General features: G+C 42.3%; 1 protein-coding gene across 2 annotated transcripts in view; it reads left to right on the top strand.

Annotated features, from left to right (window-relative positions):
* The first annotated feature begins 893 nt into the window (after positions 1–893).
* Positions 894–21,147, top strand: part of PTPN23 (protein tyrosine phosphatase non-receptor type 23) — a 582,812-nt gene continuing 562,558 nt past the window's right edge. For both annotated transcript variants that reach the window (XM_069210890.1, XM_069210891.1), the window contains exon 1: positions 894–1,115. In XM_069210890.1, coding sequence (XP_069066991.1) covers positions 1,032–1,115 — 84 coding nt within the window. In that variant the 5' untranslated portion in view covers positions 894–1,031. The remainder of the gene's footprint in view (positions 1,116–21,147) is intronic.

Here is a 21,147-nt window from a genome sequence, read left to right as displayed (position 1 = left end):
TTCACTTCGACGAATCTATCTTATGTTTCTGTTCATCGCATTATTGAAATCTTACCATAGTTGCCACCTCGTGATTATGTTCTTATGCTTCTTGGTTTTGAGACTAATACGTTTATTATTAGATTGTAAACAATAGGGAATAAAATCACAAAAATCCTTCTTCAAGGTGTGGTCATTTGAGTTTGAGAATTAATTAATGCGCCGAAGGTTCATTAATGGTTATTGTGAATTATATTTGTATGCTAACTTTTAATAATGCTATTGATTCGATAATTGATAATCTCGTTTTACGGAGACTCACCACTGGGCCCAAAGATCATCGACCTAAAACGAGTCCTGATGTGTATAAATTGACATAGAGGGACGCGTTAACACCTACAAGGGAAAAAATTCAGCGTATTTTAGAGGGACCCAACTTCTTGGTAGGATAGAGAGCGTCCACCCTATGAAAACAATGGGTGGACGCCACCTACCCCATGCATCCTCGACTTGTAGTCTGAAAACCCGCTATGCTAAAATACTGTTTCATAAACTATAAGTCCCAGCACGCCGTGCAGACATGTATGGAGTGTGCGTCACTTAGTAGTTCCACCTTGTCTAGCATGAACTACAAGTCCCGCACTTTATACAAAGACCGGCATGTGACAACGTCACGTGATTTCTAAAGACATTTTCCTGTTCTACCAACGCGACAAACCGCTGTCTGGCATTGGTTGTTTTTCAGGATTGGACTGGGTGCGGTACCGAGGCACACGCACTTATTCTGAAATTTGGGGCTCCGAGGGGGTGAAAATGCAGTGCTAGAGGCGCTGACGTCGGGTAAATAGTCGTGCTTCCGGGTCAGAAGGGGCTCGGCTTGTGAGGTGCTCGTGACTTTGACGTCAGTAGTTGGTTATCCTTTCAGGTTCGGGAGAGCTTGACTGCCTGGCCCAGGCAGGTCCTCTAGTTGTGCCGGTGACGTCAGCCCCCGGTTGTGCTTCCGGGTAAGGAGGCGCTGGCCCGGTGTAGCTGGTGGTGGTCCCGCTAAGAGAATGGAGGCTGTGCCACGCATGCCCATGATATGGTTGGACCTAAAGGAGGCCGGCGAGTTCAGCTTCAACAGCGCTGTCAAGCAGGTAAGTGGAGGGCAAGAGCTGTCAGGGCGGAGGCAACAGTGGTTCAGGGTCTGTAAGTTGTAGAGGGGAGTGACTGGTTGGGGTAGTGTTTAGGGTGCTCCTAGGTTGAAGAGCTGCTTTGGCAGGGTCGGTAGATATTAGGAAGCGGAGATCGTGTGAGAGTGAGAAGAATAGGGTGTTTGACAACGGAAAGCCCTAGGATCAGCAAAAGTGACTCTTAATTTTTAAAGGAACAATTCTTACTTAGAAGGAGTAGTGTGTGTCAGGAAGACGGTTTTAGGAGAGTCAATGAAAGGTTGTCTTAGAAGTTATGCCATTTTTGTCGTGAGTTTACACGTACGTTTTACGTGTATGGGAAGAGACAATATGTGGGAGACGGATTGAAATGAGTCTTGGAGGAAAACTGTATGAAGAGTCTAGACAAAGTTTTATATAAAGTTCGGCAAGATAAATTGTTTGAACTTTTAGCTTAAAACATTTTAAGTTAAATAGATTAACTTTACACAGGATTGAAATTCGAGCTTTGACTATTATCACTACGGACATTACTACGGTATGGCTGCAATGCACAGATTGGGTAGGTATAGACTAATAAATCTGCTCGGCTGAAGTATTTAGAAGACCAGGAAATGAGTAAATCCTGGCTTTGCTGACTTTAGGAAAATGTATTTGTTTACATTAAATGCCTTTTATACTGTTGTCTCTAATGGCTTTGCCTCACTTTGCCCTTGATTTGTTGCGTCACTTATATGTGGCATGAAGGTCCACATGCACACCATCCTCCGCGGTTGTAGAAAAGCCAGCAGTGTTGTTGTACTAGTCACAGTTTGTTCTCCTGCGACTCACTCCTTTGTCATTGACACAGTCATCTCTTTTAGTTTAAAAAAAAAAAGTCTATGCGTCCTCAAAAATCATTATCAAACTCTATAGATCAGCCAACGTTTTCGCTAAACATTAAAATCGAAATAATGTCTTTCTCCATGCTCCCTGCTGCTCTTTCCAACTGCCTTTTACTTCACCCAGTGCACCCCAAATACTGATCTTCCTTCTTATAGCTCCTTTGTTTTCAAGTACACATGCTCGAATTCTTCAAGAGGCCCATAACTCTCTACTTTTGTCCCACTTAACCAACTTTACTTAGCTGATCACCCAAGCCATCTCCCCACTCTCTCGTCAATCTGACTTGTCAATTCATTTCATATCTGTCTCGATGCTTCCCCACGTTGTTAATCATCATCAAAATCAAGGAGCCCTCTGCAGAATCCTTCACCTTTCCCAAGTACTACCCACTGTTTTCTACTTTTTTTCCATAAAACATTGTAAAAAATGGACTAACAAATTCTAAAACACGTCCCTCTAGCTTCTGGAAAATACTCCCACGTCCTTACAAAACCATTTCAACCACATTTGATGCTTCTTCACTTTTGTTTCTCAGTAGCATATTTGTGCCACCTTCTGTACCTTGAGCACGGTACCATTTTCAATACAGTTATCGTAGTATTCATATGCACAATGTCTCCCAATATCTTGAGGCAACCCTTCAATCTGGGTATTCCTCCTACTTTACCAACAGATACTACTGTTTCTCTGGTACTTGGCAAACCCACCACATACATCTGCTACCAAAGAGAATGAAGCCTGCTTTCATTCTCGGTGCTCTTTTGCTCCCTCTCACTACATTATTACTGCTTTAGTTAAGTCATCCCCTGATTCAGTTCTCCCACTTCTAATTTACGAATGACACCCAAACCTTTATTTTATTCTGCATCTGCACTAGTTCTCTATAAACATGTATACCAAACTGTCTTTTATCCAGGCTATTCTATAGGGCCACTGTGATGTCCTGACACTGAAGCTCAGTAGAATGTAGATCACATATTTCCCGTTCATTGATTGTACCAAGCAAATTACCCCTCTCAACTTCTACATCCTACTAACTCCATTCTCCTTGGTGTCAGCTTCATGGTGCAATTTACTTCTGCACTTTTATCACCTCTATTGAAACTTCTGCCAGGTGCCGCTGGCTTGCCTGCTACATCCCTTTGAACTGTGTGAATTTTTCACACAGTCCTGTCAGTCCTAAGCGCTCTTATCTTTAAACAACATATATTGCTGCAGCAGCCTTCTCTGTCCTGTTACCTTGCTACTTTTTTCTGCTCGTTTTCTGAGTTCTCCTCTTTGCTGCCGATATCATAGTCAGTCTCCCATGGTCCATCCCCACTACTCCAGTCAAATCTAATCAGTCTAGTTATTAGCTTACCCCAGATTTATTTAAACACTTGGGTGGACATCAGCCAATGGCTGAAAGGGTGCTGTGCTTAAACAATTTAATAGACAGTCAAACATTGATAAATACATTTTAAAAATGAAAATACAATTTGAGTAAGTGTTAAAGAAATTAGAGCAATTCCTGGAAAATTTGGAAACAAAAAGGCCATTTTAGAAAAGAATTTAGAAAGCCAGAAGGACCAGGCAAGTGTGAATATCTACTAGAAGATGATTCCAGAGATGTTGAAAAGCTGTAGGGAGTAGCCACTTGAAGACAGCAGAAATACAGGAGTAATACGATCAAGTATGCTGGAGCTAGAAGTCATATCCACAGAAGTGTGCAAAATAGATGTTAAGGGGGAAAGATGAAAAGCACCTAATCCAATCAAAATGTCATATCTGCCATCCATGTGTCAAAGAGGACAGTAATTCTGAAATATATTACCTGGTGTCGGTCACCATTAGGTAGTAATAATTAGGACTTAGTTTCTTTATGAAAAGCTGTTTTTACTTGCCTATATATTTGGGCCGAGATAAAGGGGAGGGAGGTTAAAAAAGGAGTGTTTCCAATGTTAATTCCCATAGGAAATTTTGAACAGTGATAGCCTTTGCACCATCAGACGGAGCTACATCAAATTTGGCAGAAAGGTAGGTCTTGGACCAGAAAGAGCCCTTTTTAGGTCGAGCTTAAAGCATTCGCCTTGTGTATAATTTTAGTATACTTCTTATGGCTTAAAGCGATTTCATTTGTTGGTTGTAGTGTCCTTTTACCTTTTTTTGCTCGCTAGTTGTCAGTTCTGCCTTTTTCTGACTCCTTTTTCTGTTTCAAGCAGTGACCAACTACTGTATTATTCCACTTTGGTTTCTTTATCTGTTGCTGTGGTGGACTGTTTTTTTGTTATTTCTTTGGTGCTCGCCTTTCCCTGTGGGTGTTTTAGGCTGATAGCTGCCTGAGTTTTATTGCAGCATTCAGTTCCTCTCATGTCGCTGACATTTGTTTTGGCTTTATCCCAGTGCTGTCATCGTTTACCTTTGGCTCATAAAATAAGCTTATTTTACGAAAGAATCACCTGGTTGTTTAGCTCACTGCTCCCAAAGGCCATAATATGCCCTTTCTGGCAGAATGTAGCTAAACCTGCAAGCAGTGATGTGAAACCTGCTTAGCATCGCATCTGGAGCCTCTCTCTCTCCAGGGTCCCTCCCTGCAAGCACTCAGGACATCGCACCCAGGGCATTGTTTTATCTTCTTTGTTGGGCCAATAAATCTTCTCAGACTACTCTGCTGGTTGAAATGCAGACAAGAATGCTTGCAAGACTTTTCATTCTGTTAAAATAAAAAGAAAATACGTTTCCAGTAGTGCATTCATCTTGTCTCTCCTCAAGGGCTTGTGATTTCTGATGTCAGTAGCTGCCAGTGACCACCAAAACATGGTAGGAAAAGATGAAATTATGAGACAGGGTTGACCAATTTATGTGACATGAAAAGTCCATTTCTGAATTTACAATGCCAATAGCTCTAACTCAAGGAAATGTGAGACCTATTGCATTGTAAAGGCTTGTTGTTTGGTGTAAATTCCTTCAGTAGTTTTTGAGAAATTAAAAGAAATCCAAATTTGTATATATAGGGACGGGGAGGATTTGAGGCCTCTACATCCCTCACCCCCCCAACATGAATCCTCGCGCCACAGGGAATACTGTGATTGGTTGGCTGCAAACTGTTCAGAAAGTTGCAGCAGCCATTTTATGAATCTGGGCACAGTCCCAGGGGATGGAAATAAAAGCTGAGAATAATAGAATGGGTCAGAGTAGAGGTATTCTTACCCAGTGGGTCTATTAAAGGGTATGTGAGGCACAGTTGTTAGGTTTGAAAAGATTAAAACAGTTTTTTTTATCACAATGTCGCAACTTTGTTGCTGCCTTCAGTGCAATCTCATGTGTAAAGCCGCGACCCCGTCCGAGAAGGGGGGGGGGGGGTGGGGGGAATACATTTACACACACTCCATCTCACCCTAATTCACACTACTGACAGACATATTGAGACTGTGACTTACTTTCTCACAGATCTATAAGTACACTCACACAGACACTGAGACATCCACTCACTTACCCACGCACTCACAGACCCACACAGGCACCCATGCACCCACTCATAGACCTACTTAGACACTAACACAGCCATTCACAGACCCACTCAGGCACTGAGAGAGCCACTTACAGGCCCACTGAGACACTTACTCACTCACAGACCCTCTCAACGACTGTTACCCTCTCATAGGCCCATTTAAACACTCACGCATCCACTCAGACTTGTGGACTCACTGTCCGATTCACTCAGAGACTCACGCACCCACTCACAGACCCACTCAGAGACTCGGTCATCCACTCATAGACCCATTTAAACAGTCACACATCCATGCAAAGATCCACTCAGAGAGACACACACACACACACAGTCACTGACCCACTCAAACTCTTGCCTGCCTACTCAGTGCCACACAGACCAACTCAGACCCACTCATGCACCCTCTCATAGTCCCAGTTAGACACTCACAGACCCACTCATACTCACTCACTCAGACTCGCACACCTACTCAGACACTCATGAACCCACTCACGCACCCCTTCACAGACCCACTTAGGCACCCATTCACCCACTTAGACACTGACACAGCCACTCACAGACCCACTCACACTCATAGACCTACTCACCAAAGGTTACAGGGACATTATAGTTAGGCTCACATTTTAAATGTACCAAACCATAGAAATTCACCAGTTATAGTTAGTTATAACAAATAGCTATAACTTGTGCCCTAAGGATTGCTATAACTTACGCCCTTGCAATGCACTGCTAATTCCTGCAAAAATGATAGCACTCATGACATATTTGATTACATCATTGATAATGTCACGGTATCATCTGCAGCAAAATTATTGATTAGATAACTATGCAGGGCGGGGCGTGAGTTATAGTTACCTTAGGGCACGAGTTACAGTTACTCTGACAATAACTGGTGAATTTCTATGGTTTGGTATGTTTAAAATGTGCGCCTAACTATAACGTCCAGTAACCTTCTATATATTTTTTTTTTTATTTATTTTTTTAAGTGTGTGTGTGTGTGTGTGTGTGTGTAAGTATATGTGTGTGTGTACATGCATCAATTGGACACAGAAGAGCATAACTGGGGCCAAAATGAAAGGTACTTAGGGAGCAGGAAGGTTTACAATTGCTGGAAAACTACTTCCAGCTTGTGTTCATTGCCCAACATATTCAGTTGAACCTTGCATGGAAAATGTGCTGATGTTGAGGTTTCCTCATATTCTCAACAAAAAGGAGACCTAAAATTTGTATCATTACTTAGCTTTAACCTTGATTTGTTATTACACCTTAATGTGTCCAGATTACCTCGCATAGACTACTGAATAGGCAAATAGGTAAGTCATTGAAAAGAAAGAACACAACGAAAAGATAAAACAAAAGTTCTTTACAAGCCCTGGTAACACAGGCTGTTAACGCTCCTGGACAGAGGGTGAAACCCGTACCCACACTGGTACTTTTGCATGGTGCTTGCATGCATCTGTCTAGTCGGAGCCTGTCTCTTTTTCATGTTCCTTTTGGAAAAAATTAACTAATGGCAGCCTGCTACTGAATTCTGTTGCGTCCTTTGATATTGTCCACCAACCCAATCTGCTCCAGAGATTCAAATCCCTAGGGCTGCAAGACACTGTCCTTCTCTGGAATACTTCTTTCCTAGATAGTAGAACCTTAATTCTATAAGTACCAAATTCTTGTCTGATGCTTGCCCGTGGACTGCAGGAGTCCTTAATAATACAGTATTGCCCTGTCTTTTTAACAAATACGCCAGTCCACTACTCTAGTGTTTGCCATCATCCATAGCTGCTATGGCTGCATTGACAGCACACAAATTCGACTAAAACTTAAATGCCCAGCTGAATTAGATCAGTGTACCATTGGTCAGTGCCTCCTAGTGGTAGATCATTGGATGAGATCAAATTGGCTCTAACTAAACCCATTCAAACTAGATAGACCTAGTAATCTGAGACAAATGGACCATCTACCACTATCTTGCTAAAAGAGCCTGGGCTGACTCCTAGCGCATCAAATGAAGTAAGTGATCCAGATGTGATCTTGGATATGACCATGTTCCTTGTCCCACAAGTGAATCAGTTACGAAGTGGTCCTTTTACACGATGAAATGCATTATCAAATTTTATAATGCATTTCATCGTGTAAAAGGACCATATCAAAGGACGCAACAGAATTCAGTAGCAGGGTGCCATTAGTTCATTTTTTCCAAAAGGAACATGAAAAAGAGACAGGCTCCGACTTGCATGGTGCTTGCATGCATCTGTCTAAAGTACCAGTGTGGGTACGGTTTTCACCCTCTGTCCAGGAGCGTTAACAAACAGGCTGTGTTACCAGGGCTTGTAAAGAACTTTTGTTTTATCTTTTCGTTGTGTTCCTTGTTTTCTTTCTTTTCAATGACTTACATATTTGCCTATTCAGTAGTCTATGCGAGGTAATCTGGACACATTAAGGTGTAATAACAAACCAAGGATAAAGCTAAGTAATGATACAAATTTTAGGTCTCCTTTTTGTTGAGAATATGAGGAAACCTCAACATCAGAAGTAAAGCACATTCTTTTTTACAATGTTTTTTTTCCTATACTTTTAAAGTGAAGCCATCACGACATTTTATTAAAAAGGTAGGTCCATTCCAAAGTCAGTTGTCATAAAAAGAAAATAAGCTAGTAGAAACAATCACAAAATGTTACTCAGTCTCATATGCTCCCCTTCACCTTCAACACACCCACCATCACCAGACCCAAATTCCAGCTATCACATAGGAACTGGACAAGAATAACAGACGATCAGCTCACCGCTGCCCTCGCCGCCCCCATAATCTCGCACGGCGACCCAAACACCGCAGTACGCACCCTCCACAAATGGATCACCGACTGCGCCAACACCATAGCCCTCCCTCAAAAATAACACCCATGCAAAGAGAGCCAGCTGGTTCACCCCCGAACTCCAAGAATTGAGACAATCTGGAGAAACACCAAATCCCCGGAAACCCACAGCAACTTCAGAACCGCCATCACCACACACCCCCAACTCATCAGAAACACCAGAAAGAAGGCTATACAAGACAGAATCTCCTCACAAGCACACAACAGCAAGGAACTCTTCAACAGCATCAAGTAGTTCACCTAGGAGTGAAACAAAGGACATCTCACCCTCACAGGACCTCTGTGACACTCAACACCTACTTCCACCACAAAATCAAGAGCATCTACAACAGTTTCAGCAAGGACAACCCACGGGCAGAACCACCGCCTCCAAACCCCAACACCAACAATCTCCACCTGGACACCCCTCACCACCAAAGACACACTGAAAACAATGAAGTCCACACACTCCAGGGCCCACACGGACTCATGCCCCCATCACATTTTCAACAGAGCTGCAGGCACCATCGCCCCCCCAAGCTCTGCCTCACCATTAACCGCGAACTTACTTCTGCCACCTTCCCCGACAACTGGAAACATGCCGAGATCAACCACCTCCTCAAGAAACCCTCGGCAAACCCCACCGACCTCAAAAACTTCAGACCCATCTACCTACATTCATTTCCTGTGAAAGTCATTGAAAAAGCAGTCAGCAACCAACTAACTACGTTTTTATAGAAGACCACAACATCCTCAACATCTCCCAATCTGGATTCAGGTCAAACCACAGCACCGAAACAGTACTCCTGGACACAACAGACGACATCAGCTCCACAATGGACAAGGGAGCAATGGCAGCACTCATCCTACTAGACCTCTCGGCGGCTTTCGACACAGTTTCCCATTACACCCTGATAAGAAGACTCCATGAAGCCAGTATCCGAGATAAGGCCCTCGACTGGAACCAGTCCTTTCTCTCCGGCAGAACGCAATGAATGAGACTCGCACCTTCCTCGCAGATCCCACACCCACCACCTGCAGAGTGCCCAGGGATCCTCCCTTAGCCCCATGCTGTTCAACGTCTACATGGCCCTGCTAGCCATCTTCGTCAGAAGCTACGGAATAAACTTCATCTCCTACGCCGATGACACCCAACTCATCCTCTCCCTCTCCAACGAACCCAACAAGGCCAGACACAACTTCAACAGAGGCATGGAAGCAGTCGCCAACTGGATGAGAAACAGCTCCCTTAAACTCAACACAAACAGTACAGAAGTACTCATCATGGGCCCTCAACCCAACACATGGAGCGACTCCTGATGGCCACCCACCCTCGGAAACCCGTCAGCCAAGCCCGCAACCTCGGAATCATCCTGGACCCCAACCTCAGCATGAACCATCAAATCCACTCAGTCACCTCCACCTGCTTCTGCACCCTCTGGCTCCTATGCAAGACCTTCAAATGGATTTCCCTCGAACATAGAAAGACCGTCACACATGCCCTCATCACCAGCAGATTGGACTATGACAAATCAACAAAAAACTCACCCGCAAATTGCAAAACATGCACAACGCCACTGCCAGACTGATCCTCGACCTACCCCGACACTGCCACATCTTGCAACACCTATGTTCACTGCACTGGCTCCCTGTAGAAAAAAGAATGACTTTCAAGATCCTCACCCACGCACACAAAGCCCTCCACAGCACCGGACCAACCTACCTGAACCAGCGACCTAACTTCCACGTACCCCACAGGGCCCTACGATCAGCCAAGCTCTCCCTCACAGAAGTACCCTGCATCAGGAAGACCAGAGCAGGAGGACACTCCTTCTCCTACCTCGCAGCCACGGCCTGGAACACCCTACCTATCCACATCAGACAAACCACTTCCCTCCTCAGCTCCACAAAGGAACTGAAGACATGGCTTTTCTAAACCACCTCACTGGTATACGCTGCATTTCTCCCCCACCGCCAGCGCCTTGAGACCCTAGCAGGTGAGTAGCTGCGTTTTAGCACTGATTGATTGACCCTAAATTCACAATTGTCACTCTCACTTAGATGGTATCAAAAGGCAGCTGAAAGAGGACACAGTAGATGAGGGCAGAAATGGTATTTGGACTAAGGCCCATACATATTTAGTACTATTTTACAAAAGATTTAAACGCATCCTTAAGCATTTAAAGGCATCCCCTTCCGACTCTCTTGTACCATTAGACTGGGTTGTTGTGACAAAAATCTTTTGCATAACTTGGTAAATCTGTGCCATTCCGTCCACATTGTCTTTCAAAATTAAATATGGTTTTGCTCCACTGAGCTTTATAATGATGCAAGATCACTTGACGTGCTCATGTTTTTACTTTTCTCAGCTGTGCTTTGATATTAGGGAGACAGACAAAAGGTTACCTTTTTTATGTATGTGTGTCTTCTGAACCCAAGTTATGCAGTGATTGGCAGGGTGTTGTGTGATTATAGTTCAGAGGTACACTCCTTTTTATATGTACCCCTGTGCGTGGGACTTCTTCAGTAAACGGTCCATCTAGATATCACTATGTCATTTCCTTAATCACGTCTGGGATGTCTGAATGGATCTTGTGTGTTCTGCAAAAGATGGTGGTATCATTTGGATAAGCTGGGTATTTCCATCTTTGTCTTATTACTTACCAACTTGCACCCCCCCCCCCCCCCCCCAACAGAAACATGTACCTTGTGGGTGGAGGGAAAGTGGCGAGCCTACTTATTTTATTCCAGGTAGGTTCCTCTGCCTAGGTAAGACTCGACCATCCTGTTACTTTTGTTGTGGCGATCTCGTATGGCAACGAGAGCAGATGCAAACATAGAACACATTGCACCCAGGATCAGTCAAACTGATGTGAGTGGGAACTCTGGATGCGGGTGTCCACAAGATCTGGCCACCAATGAATATAAAGCTCCTCTGGGTTTGGAGGTGTCTATAAACACTTTAAATGTTGTTGACTTGCTAGGTGAAATTGGCATTTGCCTTGGCTACCCGGCCAGCATACACTGGGTTACGCTTTGTTAGATGCACACTGACGTTCAAGGCACTAATGTAGGAACAGAAGCCACTGGACCAGAAGTGGAACCTCACAGTTGTTACCAGACCTATAGAATGCCCTACTGATAAATGCACAACCAGGGGTGTGGAATTTAATAAAATATATATGTGTACATGGAACAGGTCGCTTCATAAATCTGCTTGCCCTGTTAAAAAACAAAACAAAAAAAAAACAAAAAAAACATTGTAATAAATAATCCACTTATCCCTTTGGTGCCATGTAGTGCTGTGACAAATTATGGCACTATGCTGTTCACAAATATTTTCCAGGAGTACGATTTCCTGGCCTACTTCTGTAAATTATTGTGAATTCATGAAAGGCGGAAATCTGCCCTAGTGCAAAGAAATATACAATTGGCGTACTTTTCTTTCTTTAAGAATTCGGCCCCTCTTTGGGTCTGCCATTAACCAAGTCTATCTCTTTTACTTATCTGTGAGCGACAAATGCAAAAACAGCAAGGTGATGGATGGAATGCCTGAATTAATCTCAGCTGCTGGAAGTTGCTCTGGCCGCATCTCAATTCATCATTTTGCACACCATGTCACCTCAGTTTGGATCCAGCTATATGCAAATCAGTCTTGACCCTGGTCTGCTTATGGTGTAAATCATTTATTAAAGACAATAAGCTTTTAAGATTGCTTTGATATTTTACTGTGATAAAGCCTGTAGGCAGGTATTTTCTATGTGGAAATTCCTATAATGCCATAGTAGAAAAGGGTTTGGTGTTAGTGATCCTACTAGGCTCCGTGGGGATGGAAGATATGCACTACAATAATTCTTGTTAGGCCCTCCTCAGAGAGTTATTATTTTGCTTTGCCAACTGTAATTTTATTAACATTTGTATTTGTGTACATTTGAACTTTTATGACTGTATGCCTGATGGCTACCTTGCTCATTACAACACTCTTGAGTTGGTTATCCTGATAAGCCAGTGACAAAGGCTATTGGCCTGATTATTTATTATGAAATGTTATGATACAGGCAGTAGGCCTTAAATGTTAAATACTGAAGAAGACCGGTTACCTGCTTGGGTGAGAGACTTGGAAATACTAGGAGAAATATTAGCAATCCTTAGAGACTCGATAGGATCAGTTGAGCTAGACGTCAATTACAACTTGAAGGTTTGTTCTTAAAAACAAAAAAAGGTAAAGAAATCCCATTTGAAATGACTTCCGCCTGGGATGTGTACTGGCCCAAACTCCTTTTTTTCCCCTCATTCTTATGGACATACCTTTTTGTATTGTTGAGTACCCATGCATTTTCACCTAAAATGGGAAGAAAACGTGTCCTGTCTTTTTATAAGCAGGAAATGTTGTAATCAAATCCGTGATGATAATAAAGTAACAAAGAAAACGTGACTTTTTAAAAAATATTGTGAGATAAAAAAACAATAATTAGTAATATGAAAAAGATCAAAACTATGCATTTTGGTCATAAAACTCAAAAGCACCAATAGGTCTTTGCCAAAATAAGGGTTGGGGAAGTGTCTTCCTAAAGGTACCCGGAATGCTCTTTACATCCGATCTTGATTGGAAATTGCATTTAGATGTTGTAAAACCACAGGCATTACTAATCATAGCAGGATTATGGATGTTTAGCAGGAATAGGGAGGAGTAACTTTGGTACCAGTTTTTGATGCATTCAGTGCAGTTCTTCAAACATCACTGGAGTAAACTAGAAGGCCAGGACCTAAAAGCTCTTTTGAAGCTCCCCAAATCATTTATGATACAAGCATTAAGAGCGCAAACAACATTGGTTCCATGGTACTTAATGTAAGTGAAGCCATTGCTGAAATTCTGGAACAGATTATTAGCTTCAGTAGAAGATAAAATTGCAGTCTGTTGAAATAATGGACTTTTGTATAGTGAACTGACATGGGCTGCAAGTCTAAGGGGACAGTGGGAACCAGTAGTCAATTTGCATATTGGAGCTTCTGTTTCAGTTTCCTTATTTGTACCTAAATACAGCTCTAGAAATGTTATCTCTGGATCAAGATTTACAGTATATACATACAAACAAAATTCAGTTTTTAATTTGGTCAAATCTACGCCGGAATAAAAAAAATAACTTTTTCACATATATTCACATTACCAGATTAAGCTATGAGATGTCGAATTTTAAAATTCAGCGTTGGGTTGAACACTGTATTTTTCTTTTCTGTGGTATCAGACTCAATACATGAAGCAGGGGGTCATTGTATATACAATCTGAATGTGAAATGCACAAGTGAACTTTTTATTGGAATGTCAATTTTATAAAGTAGGAGGGTGTTTAATTTTAAAACCGATCTTGATTCAATATCTAAATTTGCGGGGCAAAACCTGCAACATGGCTGGCTACGATGTTCTCTTTGAGCTCCATCACATAGTCAATATCCTGCTGAAATCCTGCCCAGCACAAACCCAGTAATAGCTGCAAACTGCCAAGCAGAGACCAGCAGTGACAGAGGCCCCGTTGACAGCCTTACGACTGATTGAAACCATTTTTGGAACCAACCATGGGGATGACAGTGAGCTTGCAGCCAGACTTCCCCATTACAGCAGGGCCTGGACCAAACAACAAGACAAGCCTCCTACAGGCAGCAGACTAGAGGGGAAAAAGCACCAGCCCAAGACCTAGACAGGGTTGAATGTGCTTTCCCTGCACTGAGGCATTGGGGGCTGAGGTTCCCACTGGGATACACTTGGGGGCATGTGGGTTCCTCGCAGACGAGAGTGTGGGCCTTAAGCAGCCTGCACCAAGAAGCTGAAGCAGAACAAAGGGGTGAGACCCCTGCTGTGATACTCCTCTCTGCCCGTGTGGAGTACATTGTCCTGTGAAGCAATCCAGCCTCAAAGACTGCATGCTTGGACGCAGGGCCCCTGGAAAGGAAATGGTACACCTTGGTGGGGGAGAAGCAGCGTGCTGCTCGCTCTCACTTTGGGGGCCTGGTGGTAACCAGGGCTGCCTGATTCTGCAGTGGGGCGCTGGAGTCTTTGCTTCTCCTGGGGACATATACAGAGAAACAGGGCTGCCGACAGCTGCATGCTCCTTGGTGGTGTAGGGGGATAGACGACTGGCCCCCTGGAAAGCATGATGGACAGCAGAGCGAAACTGCCTGAATCAGCGAGAGGGGTCTCAACATTCCCTCCTTCTCCCCCCTTCGATCCCGGACCTAGGCTCGGGAGGTGACTAGATCGGTGAAGATGGCGCATAGTAGCCTGGGGAATGGTTGAACAGGCACAGTGGAACTGTGTAAAAGCCAAACTGGGCCATTTGTGCGAATACGCAGCTGGAGTGCCCATAACCTTAACGAGGAGCTGCAATGGATAAAGACCGCACTGCCAAACTCTCACTGTCCAACACAATAGCCACAATATATATATTTTACTGCAAATATTACCTTGACATTATCAATTATGTTATCAAAGATGTCATGAGTGCGGTAATTTGTGTGGTCATCAGAAGTGCAGGTGAGGGTACGATCTATAGTTACCTTAGCGCATGAGTTACAATTACTTGAGGTAACTCTAACTATAACTGGTGTATTTCTATGGTTTCGTGTGTTCAGAATGTGAGTCTATCTATAACGTCCTTGTAATTTTTTTTTTTTTTGATTTTTTTTTTTAGTGAATGTCTATTGTTTATTGAATGTATAGTAATTTTTATTAGTATATGTAAATCCAACCACCGTCGGCCGTGTGCGGCGGCTGAGGGCCCTGAGGCCAACCCCCTATAGGTACCCAACCTTGCACCATCCACGACCTTCGCCTTTGCGCAAGGTGGTTGTCTGCAAGACCTGGCCTGCAGCCAGACCCTGTGGCGATTTCTCCCCTTCCCCCACCCCCCCCAACCACCCAACCCCATGCTGTACACACCCCTACAGCTCTGCCCGCAGGAAGTTGGCCCCGGCCCTCTGGGTGTCAGAATAGCTGAGAGGGTGTATCTGGTTGGCCCCGGTCTCTCTGGGTGGCAGAATAGCTATGAGGGGGTGTATCTGGGGATGAGAGTGGCTGTGAGAGTGTATATCTGGGTGTGAGAATGCGTACATCAGTGTTTTAGTGGTAAGTCAGTGTGTGGGCGGGTCTGTGAGTAGGTGCATGAGGCTGTCAGTGGGTCTGTGAGTGGGTGTGTGAGTTTGACTGGGTCTGTGAGTGGGTGCGTAACTGTCTGAGTGGGTCTTTGAGTGGGTGCGTTAGGGTCTGACTGGTTCTGTGAGTGGGTGCACGAGGCTCTAAGTGGGTCTTTGAGTGGGTGCATAAGTATCTGAGTGGGTTTGTGAGTGTGAGAGAGAGAGATTGAGAGAGAAAGTGAGAGAGCAAGTTTTTTTTAGGCTTAGATGTATGATATATCTGCACCATTTGAAAAGTAAAATTTATTTGTTATTTAAAAAAAAAAAAGTAAGATCACCTTTCAGTTTGATCCTTAAACAGTTTCACGTAAAAAATAAATACAAAGGGAAACAAGTCTGTCTGGACTAGAACCCTGAATGCGACCTTCACACTGAGCTGTTGAATTTCTTGTTCTTATGAATTTCTTGTCCTTCAAAGGCTCCCCGCTTTATCTACATTTTAAATTTAAGTTCATAAGAAGCCCTTTACAGGCTATCTGAGACCGTGGGGGAAGCCTCAAGGCCTCCCCCGTGGTCCCTGGACATTTAAAAAAAAAAATAATAATTAAAAATATTTTGCCTATCCGGGATTGCGGGGGGAATCTTGAGGCTCCCCTTGCAGTCACTGGGCTTTTTTTTTTTAAAAATTTTTTTTTTTTTATAATTCACCCTTATGGGCTATTGGGGCCCCCAGGCGGAAGCCTCCAGGCCTCCTGCAGTCCCATTGCTCCAGCAGGGCGGAAGCAGTTTTTAACAGCAGCTGCCTGCTTGTTGGATCAAACCACACCCAATTTGTCAAATGTCCTGGGGTGTGGTGGTCCCTGGAGATAAGGGGGAGGGCTGAGCAACACCCCCTTCCCCCCCACCGTACCCAGTATCACAAATGCCCCAAGGGGGTGGTGGTTCCCAGGGGGGAGGGGGCGCACGAACCCCGGTCATATTTTACAGTGTTCCCCGGGGAGATGGTGGTCCCCGGGTCAGCGGGAGGGGGACAGGATGCTTCCCCCCCCCCCTCCCCCCGCATTTTTAAGCAGGTGCTCCCAGGATTAGGCCCACCTGGGGGCTTTATAATAACAAAGCAGGGAGGCAGCACTCCATTTTAATAAAATAAAAAAACAAAAACTTTTTTATGTTTTATTTTACCGCAGATCCACTGTGACTCCGGCCATGAAATAAAAATAAAAAAAATGCTTTTTAGCTCTGAAGGGTAACTATAACGACTGACACAGGGTAATATGTGTATGACCTACATTCACACCAGAGAGCATAGAGCTTTCTTTTTACTATGCATTCTTAGGATATTATTAGTGCTGTTGGGAAATATTTACAGATGATACAAGTGAAAAATACCCCTTTTAACTAGATTTTATCACAATTTTAGAAACCATATTGATTGAATCTGTCGATTTATATAGTTATAGAGTTTTCAATTTTTGTGTCATATCTATTGTTGAACTATTATGAATGTGATGATTACTCAACATTTTAGCTCATCACAGGCATTTTTTTCTTCTTCCAATACTTTAATCAACTATGGACCCAATAAACTGAATTTGTGACTGACAATAGGACTCGCATATTGAGTTGAAAAAACATATTTTAAAGTTAATAGGCATTTAAGGCTAGATTGTCATTACTCTGAAGTAAAGTCTGCAGATAGTTTTTGTTGCTACATTGAACATCAAAGATTACTGTAGTAAGCAAGGGTTTTGGTGGTGTTTACATCCTCTAACAAATCCTTGGGTATAGAAGATATGTACTGTGAGAATCTTTATGTCCTGCTTGTTATGTCGTGATAGGAGAGAATAGTATTTTGCTTTGTCAACTGTATTTTCATATTTGCAATTTTGTGACAGTCTGCCTGATAATTACCTTGTTGGAAAGTTTATGCTCAGTATGGTATGCTGTAGTCGGTTAGGGTGACAAGCCAATGCTAACAGCTGTAGGCGTGGTTGATGTGCAGGGAAATGTTGCCAAATGCTATAGGTCTGGTCTGTTTATTATGAAAAATTATTACATAGTGGCCTGCTGTATTTATTGTAAACCGCATATGACAAAGCCAGTTAGCTTTAACAGTGGATTGTTATCAGATTACACATTTTAGGAAGGTATTTTGTTACTTGTAATCTCATAGATTATTGTAGTAGATACGGGGTTTGGAGTAAGTCACCCATTTTAACAGACCCTGGGAATAGAATTTCACTCATGATTCTTGTTAGGCCCTGTTGAGAGGAGTTGTATATTGTTTTGCCTACTGCTATTTTATACATATTTGTATTAATGTGTGTCTGATGGTTGAGAGTTAATGTGCACTTCAGTAGGGCTATATTGTTCATAATGTCAAGCAGTTGGTAAATGCTAGAAGCCTTATCGGTTCACTGGGAAAAATTAGATCAGATTCCATAGCTGTGATCTGTTTATAACTGTAAGTTATGACGAAGCAAGTAGCTTTACGTAATGCGAAAAACGCATTTAAAGGTAATAGTCTTAAGTGTGAATTGTTATTGCACTGTGGTAAAGCCTGAAGACAGGTATTTTGTTACTTGGAATCTTGCAGATTACATAGATGGCAAGGGTTTTAGTGTTGGTGACCCACCTGAATAAACCACAGAGGTAGATGATTGGCCCTATGTTAATCCTTATTAGATACGATTATTGGGGATTTTATATTGTTTTGGCACCTGTATTTTGTACATATTTGGGGTTTTATTACAGCATATCTGATGGTTGCCTTATGGTAAGACATATGACCAACATGTAGGCCTTAGTTGATGATGGTGACAAGCCAATGGTAAATGTTATAGGCCCAATTGTTTATAATGAACCGTTACAGTAAAGGCAGTAGGCCTGATCTATTGACTGTGAAAAACATATGTTAAAGCCAGTAGGTATTTAAGGGTAGACTGCTAACACTCTGTTTTAAAGCTTACAGATGGGTATTTTGTTAGAAGAATTCTCACAGGTCACTGCAGTAGGTAAGAGTTTTGATGTTGATAATCCACCGCGCACACGCGCACACACTTACTCACACGCACACACTTACTCACACGCACACACTTACTCACACGCACACACTTACTCACACGCACACACTTACAAACTGTAACTATGAAAGATATGACTGTTAGAATACCTGTTAGTCCTTCTTAGGAGCTATAGTATTTTGATATTTCTAACTGTAATGTTGTATGCTATGTAATGCTATGACTGTATGCCTGATGATTTCCTTTAAGGAAAGCCTAAACTCAGTACAGGAGTCCTCAGTTGCTTATGGTGACAAGCTAATAATAACAGCTAGAGGCCTGATTGGTTTGTTAGGAAAAATATTCCTGGTGCCTTAGCTGTGATCTCTTCATTATGAAAAGTTATAATAAACTCAGAAGGCCTGACTTACAGGCTTTTAAGGATTTATTGAGATTTCTTTCTATTTAAGCCTACAGATAAGTATTTTGTTACATGAAATGTCACATACAACATTGATAGGGAAGGATGTTGATGTTGGTTACCACCTCTGACAAACCCTAGGGGTAGAAGATTTGCACAGTAATACTTTTTGCTGCAATTGTTTCCTAGCAGTATACCAGGATCATGACATTATTATTATTATTATTATTATAATATATATATATATATATACACCTCCTTTGTTGTATACGTTTTGGAATGCCAATGTGGTTTGAAATATGTGGGCAGTACCATATGCCCCTTAAAAAAGCGCATTCTAGAACATTTAAGGGCAGTACAAAATGAGGATGCCGCATATGCTATAACAAAACACTTGAAAATTCACTCAGATCTAAATTGGATGTCCATGAAATATTATGGTATTGCAACAAAACAAAAAAGTGAACGAGGGGGTGATAGGGTTCAGAAACTGAGACGTTTAGAATCCAAATTTATTATCAAATTAAAAACAAAGATGCCATATGGGATTAATTAAGATTAGGAGCTGTATTGTCATTTATGATTTGTGATTGTATAATAGAATAAGAAGATATTACTGTCTATTAACCTAAAATAATCTGCAATAAATTTGATGTTGGTTAAAATAGGGATAATTATCCCTATGATGAATTAAGGCACACATAGGTTGTGACTTTGATTAAATAACAATTGGAAATGCGTAAGAAGTTACGGTTATGACAGAATATTATTATTAAGAATATGCATAAACATAGTGGGGACTATAGAATTTATGATCTTGTTTTTGGTTGTATTGTATGGCTGTATTTATATTTTGGGTGCACATACATTTTTCACGTGTTTATTTTGTTATACTAGCAACACTGTTGGATATTTTTTATGTTATGGGTGGTTTAATTCAGTATAACACATGTTACATAAAACTACATATCCCAGAATGCCACATAAAGGCATGGCTTAGTGGAAGAGTATAAATAGTACATGGATTGGATTATTGCTTTATCGTGATCAAGACCGGGAAGGTCATAACGCGTTGGTGTTATTTGGTGTTTTTTTTTCTTGTTGAATAAAAGATTAATCACAGAATTCTGTGCGTGCGGCATCTTTAACCTGTATGTTAAGCTGGAATGAAGATATAGATATATAGATAGATATAGATATAGATATATATATAGATATATATATATATCCTTATGGATACATAGGCAGCCTTTAAATCAGCTTGTTTCTGCCATTTGTCTCTCTCTCTGTGTCTTTCAAACTTTGTTTCCATCCATGACAGCGTGCCGTATGAGGTAATGGTTCACTTCACATCTGCCATTGGCTCTCTCTCGCCTAGTCAATGATGACGTTTTCTATTCATGTGTACATCCCCCCGAAAATGTGAGCACTTTAGTGTATGGGCTGGTTTGCCAGTCATTTATTTTTCAGTGCTCTCCTTTTATAGTTTCCCCTTTATTTGCTTTTCTTTTCTTTCTTTCTTTTTTTTTTTTCTCATTTGATGTTTTATTAAAGGGATACTGCAGCTTTCCAGGCATTGCTAACAGGCTCACCTGATTGCAGCTCTTTTCATCTACAGTTTGCCACATCCCACATGGCCGCTTCCTCTAAACCAGGAGATCATTATGGAATGCTAATGTCCATAATACATCATTGTTTCAACATCCCAAGATGGCCAACATGCTGGTTCTGAATGTTGAGGCCATCATGGAACTTTAAAATAATAGATTTTTTACCATACCACTGCTATGTTTACTTTTGTTATTGCAAGCATATGCTCACCTTTATTAGGTGATAGCATGTTTACTTTCTTTCTGTCGAACCTGTGTAAGCATGCAAGACTTTTGTGTTCTATAATGGCTTTGGAACCTGCCCATTGCTTACCATTTCTTTGCATCGTTCTCACTCTTCATTACTGTCTTCTAATTGGGCAGCATTTGCCATACGTCACTTCTGTGGCACCTGGACCAGGCACAGATTAGGTTCAGTTAGTGTCCTTCCGCTTTCCATCCGCTGTTTGAACTGTGATTCAGGTATGATTGGAAGAAGGAACCGTGTGGGGACTGTTTTTGAATTTGAAGCTCTAAGACATGGGTCCCTAGCTCTCTATGCCACTGGAAACAAGCCATTGCTGGCTGAAGAGCCCAAACAAGGGCAGAACCGTCCTGGGTTGCTTGTGTTCCGGTTCAAGGAGCACCTAGCC

This window comes from Pleurodeles waltl, chromosome 10 (genome assembly GCF_031143425.1).
Source record: "Pleurodeles waltl isolate 20211129_DDA chromosome 10, aPleWal1.hap1.20221129, whole genome shotgun sequence".
Lineage (NCBI taxonomy): Eukaryota > Metazoa > Chordata > Amphibia > Caudata > Salamandridae > Pleurodeles > Pleurodeles waltl.
This window is presented reverse-complemented; position numbering and strand designations above follow the sequence as displayed.